Genomic DNA, 6,110 nt, shown 5'->3' with positions numbered 1-6,110 from the left:
AAATCCAAGATGGCGACTTCCGGTTGATTGATATTCCTTGAAAACCCATACAATATGGGTATTTTCGGAACGGAATTGATGAGTAGATGTCAGAAAACGATGTTTGAGGTAGTTTTAAAATTCAAGATGGCGACTTCCGGTTTGTTAATATTCTTTGAAAACACATACAATATCGGTATTTTCGGACAGGGTTAATGAGTAGATGTCAGAAAATGATGTTTGAGGTAGTTTTGAAATCCAAGATGTCGACTTCCGGTTTATCGATATTCCTTGAAAACCCTTGCAATATGGGTATTTTCGGAACGGAATTGATGAGTAGATGTCGGAAAACGATGATTGAAGCGGTTCTGAAATCCAAGATGGCTACTTCCGGTTTGTTGATATTCCTTGAAAACCCTTGCAATATGGGTATTTTCGGAACGGAATTGATGAGTAGATGTCGGGAAATGATGTTTGAAGTGATTCTGAATTCCAAGATGGCGACTTCCGGTTTGTCGATATTCCTTGAAAACCCATACAATATGGGTATTTTCGGAACGGAATTGATGAGTAGATGTCAGAAAACGATGTTTGAGGTAGTTTTGAAATTCAAGATGGCGACTTCCGGTTTGTTGATATTCCTTGAAAACCCTTACAATATGGATATTTTCGGAACGGTATAGTGTTTTAAAGGAATACCAAGTTAATGTAAAATGGCTAAAACTTTCAAAAGATAATAATAAACCGGAAGTCACTGTTTTGCATTTCAAAACCACCTTAAATATAATTTTCCGACGTCTACTTTAAATCTCTTCCCGAAAGTACCCATATTTTAAGGGGTTTCAAGGAATATCAACAAATCGGAAGTTGTCATCTTGGATCTAAGAACCACCTCAAACATTGTTTTTTGACATCTACTCATCAATCCCGTTCTAAAAATACCCATTATATAAGGCTTTTCAAGGAATATCAAGAAACCGGAAGTCACCATATTGGATGTCAGAACCACCTCAAACATCGTTTTCTGATATCTACTCATCAATCTCGTTCCGAAAATATCCATATTGTAAGGGTTTTTAAGGAATATCAACAAACCGGAAGTAGCCATCTTGAATTTCAAAACTACCTCAAACATCGTTTTCTGACATCTACTCATACACATACTCAACCGGAAGCCGCCATATTGGATTTTGAAACGAGCCCAAACATCATTTTCTTGCACTTACTCTTCACATCCGGTCCGAAAATAAACATATGATGCGCGGTTTCCACAATAATCACACAAAACTTTTTTTACGAAGTAAATTCCAAATAACGTAAACTTTTTTTACGAACCAAATCCCAGATAACGTAAACTTTTTTTACGAACCAAATCCCAAATAACTTAACATTTTTTTACGAACTACCTCTTTTTACGAACTCCCGTTTAGTTCGTAAATGGAGGTTTCGGTGTACAATGAACCTTATTATTGCAAATGTCAAGGACAAGGATATTTGAAAAGAACATATCTCGCCTGCAGACGAGTAATTCAACCACGGTATAAAAGTTCTTTTGAATTAGTTTAATATGTATGTAGTCTCATCTGCACCTTTCTGCGCCTTTTGATGATAGACAAGTTGGAATTTTGTAAAAAACATGAAAAATGGTTTTATTTCATTAAACTGGAATGATAGCAGCGTAGTACGTTTGAGAAAGTTGTGCAGATTTTAATGGTAAAAAACTTTGCATAACATGAAAAACTCATATAAATTGAAATGTGTTTTCGTACAAAAACTGGTTTGAGGACACTCGAGTTATGGGAATATTACCAGCAAATTTGTTTGAAATAACTTTCTGCACAACTTTGTCGAAGTAACTTATCCCCTATGTTGGCCCTGAGCAAAAATAATATTTTTATCTCACTTTTAGGGGGATTAATCACATAAATGAAATCTGCCAAAAGATGGCGTCTGAGCAACTTTGTATTTCTACTAAACCAGGGAGGACGCTTCAAAATCATTTTCAGAACTTTATTCTGAGTCCTTTGAAGCGTTTTCTTCCTGGCGAAACAACAACTTGACCAAATTGGTACTACGTAAAGCATGGCTGGTCTGAAAATTTGTTTATAAATTAATAATTTGTTTTTCAGACAGAGCTTAGAATTTCTGTTTATAAGAGAATATAAACATTTAATATATTTATTACACTTTGCCTGGATTTTCAATGTGATCCTTAAAAGTGAGTTTTTGCCATACGCTTATGAGAAATGGCTGTTATGAAAATTGAACAGTAACAGCTGATGTCAATAGTTTCAAGAGGTTAGACATCTGTCCATAATATTCAATTCATATTGCTTCGAGTTGTTTTTTACAGCCTTGTTTTATACTGTGTTAATTATGAGTAATTTGGTGTAAACTAAGCAGCATTTTCGGGAAGCCTTAGTTTTCTATTTTAATTGAAAAAAAGTGCAGCTAAAGCGCATCAAATCCTTGTGGCTGTTTATGGTGATAATATTCCAACCGATAAAACATGCAGGGAATGGCTTTGATGTTTCAAGAATAGAGATTTCAGCGTTGAAGGCAGGCTTCGCTCTGGACAACCAAAAATAATCAAAGACAAACAGTGAGATGCATTACTCGATGAAGATCCTAGTCAATCGCTAGAGGAACTTGCAGAGTCATTGTTAGTGACTCAGCAAGCAGTTCCTGTACGATTAAAATCCATGGGAATGATTCAAAAGCAAGGCAGTAGAGTGCCTTATAAGCTAAAACTGAGAGACATTGAAAGATTATTTTTCACTTGCGAGTAACTGATTCAAAAATAGGGAAGTTTTTATTCTTTACGCGATAGTATTGCAAATTTTTCTTTAGTTTCCTCGAATAAGAGCTGTGAATAAAGACTTTCCAGGACTTCAATATAGGATATTGTTGAGTCGTTCTCTCGGGAAGTCAGTGAGTTTAGTGGTGCATCCGAGCATCTAGAAACCGGAACATACTGAGTCGCGCGCGAATACTACCTATACTGAAATTTTTACTAACAAATACCCTTCTCCCGTGACACTTGTGGAGTGCGCAGTAGTATATAAGGCCTCTAGTAACAACAAGTGTTGGACTAACATCCCTTCCCATTCCTTAGACGATCTACGTTCGGGCCTGGCGGCGCCGGCACTGATCAATGAGTGCTGGGATTACCAGAAGATGTACATTGAAGGATGATTTACCAGTCCCAGGTCGGATCATCTAGAAACTCCCTGTACAATTTCAGCTAATCCCGATCAATAACGGAGTAGCAATCTAATCTAATATAAACTACAAATTTAGAAGATGTTTTCCGTTCTCCACGAATCGGAGTAAGGGAGCTATCTCCGATCACTTTACAACATCTATCGCATCATTATGAAGTCTTATAATGTAATGAAATGTAATATAGTTACCTGATCTCGGGCACAGTAACGAATTTTATTTAAATGCTCAACAATGACACTTCCAAATGTAAAAGTGCGTCTGTTAAAAACGTGAGTATCATTCTCAACCGCGAGCTCAAAAACTTATATAACAATTTGAGTTTTTGAACACTCAAACTCAAACACTCACTTCTGTAATTCTGGAACAAGAAGCCGGATTCGGATGAAACCTTTCATTTGAATCCATCCTATCATCATGAAAATCGGTCTAGTCATCTCAGGTAAATCTATGTGTGTTCTGTTTTGGAATTTTTGGCCGCTACTTCCGGAACTAAAAACCGGAAAACCGATCAAGCCATGTTTCAAAACCTTGAAATTGAAATAGATTTGAATCATGTAGAGATAATTTCTCTATTCTGTTGCTTCGTTCTTCTAATGACGATTTAAAATTTTCAATACACATCACTTTGTTTTTCCGGACCTAGAAGATGGATCTCTATTAAAGTAATTATCGTATGGAATAATAACACCTTTCATTTGAATATACGTTCGAGAAATATGCCAAGCAATATCTGAAAAATCAATGTGAGTTCCATTTCGATGCTTTTGACCTATTTTTCCTGCTGTGTTTACTTCACACTGGCCCCTCCCGAAATAAAATCCTGGGTACGGGCCTGACTATAAGAACTTTCAATTGACCTAAGTTTATTTTAAATCGGTCACGCCATCTCTGGTAAAAGTGAGGAAGTAATTTGAAAGTGGAATTTTTGCAATAATCACGCTGTATTTCTGGAACCGAAAGTAGGGTCGAAGTCAAATTCAGGATCTTTGTATGGGACAATTATACCATTCATTTGATTCTAAGTTTGTCGAAATCGGTTCAGTCGTCTCTCAGAATAGCTGGTGCACCTACTTTTTTGCGCATATCACTTTGTAATTCCGGAACCAAAAGTCGGATTCAAATAAAATTCAGAAACTTTGCATGGGACTGCAAGATCTTTCATTTCAATCTAAGTTTATTGAAAGCTTTTCAGCGATCTCCGAGACAAGTGGGTGCAAAAAAAATGTTATGAAAGAGAGTTTCCACGATCGATTTTAAAATGTTAGACCAATATTGTTGATGCGAGATTTTTGCCGTTCAATTCCAATTCAAAGGCACATCACCTTGAGCTTTGACATTATGTCATGGGGAAAGTATTCTTCTTCAAATATTCAGACATACACTTGGACTAGTCTCAATATAGGCTAGACTGAAACTCCTGTCTTGAAAGATTTCCTTCGCTAAATATAATCTGCAATCACCGTTTATGAAATCTAGACGAGAAACCAAACACCCTGTAGAAGCTTTTTCACTAACCAAGAAAACAATGATAAACAACAGCACCGTGGTTACACGCTCAACCAACATTTCATACGAACAAATTTTCATTTCAATTTTATTCTTCAGGATATTCCTTGATTGTACATTCACAATTTATGGCACTCTTCCATGTGCCAAGCATTAATTTCCATTATTGCACCCATTTCTCAAGCAAAATTTCCCGTGGCTCCCATCGGTGGCGGTATATTTTGTAGTTGTTGTGCCAATCGCCACAGCTGAAGAACCCCAACGGTGTTGGCCTGTTGTTGTCTACCGCTCTCCACCATCTTCAGTTGTTCTTCTTTCTGTAGCTTCCAAAGCTCCTGAATAATTGTCGACAGTTGTCCTACGATTTTCTGCAACGACTCTTGCGTGGGAGTGCAAACGGCTACCGGAATTACAGGCTCCGATGTTTCTAGAATGACCGGTGGCTTGGGAGCGTCCGCAATGTTGGTCGGCTCTTTAGGCTCGATCACATTTCCCGTTGCAGTTTGATAAATTAAATCAACATCAATGTCGTCAATCATCTCCTCCGCGCTGGCCATCATCAGTAGTAAACCGAGACAAAAAGTGATTTTCCACAGACCTGTGAAGAAAAAAAACAAGTGAAGGCCTAAATGAACCCGAGAAAACTCTCAATTGCCTCCAGATATTCACCGTTCATTGTTGACAGGCAGTAATAGTTATTTTGGTAACGTATAACGAAACTAAGCTAAATTGTGCTGAATCGCAGTATTTATATAGCACTCAAACAAAGCCAGTTACAAGATGCAGCGAACGCATTCCGAACGTGTCATTCTTGTGATGCATTGCATTCACGGAAGCTCACTGGCAGCAGTCTCCGTGTAAGCATGAGCAACATTATACCTAAATCAGCGCGAAGAATTTTGTCAGCAGTTGCATTCCTCAAACGATTTAGCTAAACTATTTGGGTTGTAAAAATCATTCGAAAATTTACAGTAATGGTAGAGTGCAATGCAAACGAATTTGACTCACTGGCAACTGTCAGTTTTTCAGTCCACAAATGAAGAAAGTCAATGTTTTGCGACTGATAAGTTCCGAGATATTTCGTTGGAAATCCATGGCGACCAGAAGTTGTGCTGTAAACAGTAACCACCCATCAGTGAGAAACCAGGCAGCCGAGGAAAAGCTACTTAACAAACAGTAAACATCATACGAATAATGTACTTTCCTCTTCCCCTGTTGCGTGCTGTTCATTGCGCACTTCAACAAACACCCAGGAATTTCAAGTTGACGACGGGCAGCGCAAGTTAACTGGCAGTTTGAATGACTTTATTAACTTTTCGGGAGATGGCTAGGGTTAGTACCTGTAGATACATCGGTGTATCGGGCAACCAAAATCCAAGGACGATTGGTTGGTACGGAAT

General features: G+C 37.8%; 1 protein-coding gene across 1 annotated transcript; it reads right to left on the bottom strand.

The window, feature by feature from the left end:
• Positions 1–4,662: 4,662 nt before the first annotated feature.
• On the bottom strand, positions 4,663–5,689 carry LOC131432465 (uncharacterized). Its single transcript, XM_058598758.1, has 2 exons — positions 5,380–5,689; positions 4,663–5,308 (listed from the first exon to the last, which is right to left on the bottom strand). Exons 1-2 carry the CDS (start codon positions 5,384–5,386, stop codon positions 4,890–4,892), a joined length of 426 nt encoding a protein of 141 aa, XP_058454741.1. The 5' UTR covers positions 5,387–5,689; the 3' UTR covers positions 4,663–4,889.
• Positions 5,690–6,110: the final 421 nt, after the last annotated feature.

Source organism: Malaya genurostris, chromosome 2 (assembly GCF_030247185.1).
Source record: "Malaya genurostris strain Urasoe2022 chromosome 2, Malgen_1.1, whole genome shotgun sequence".
NCBI lineage: Eukaryota > Metazoa > Arthropoda > Insecta > Diptera > Culicidae > Malaya > Malaya genurostris.
The sequence above is the reverse complement of the archived record's forward strand: the minus strand, read 5'-3'. Positions and strand labels throughout refer to the sequence as shown.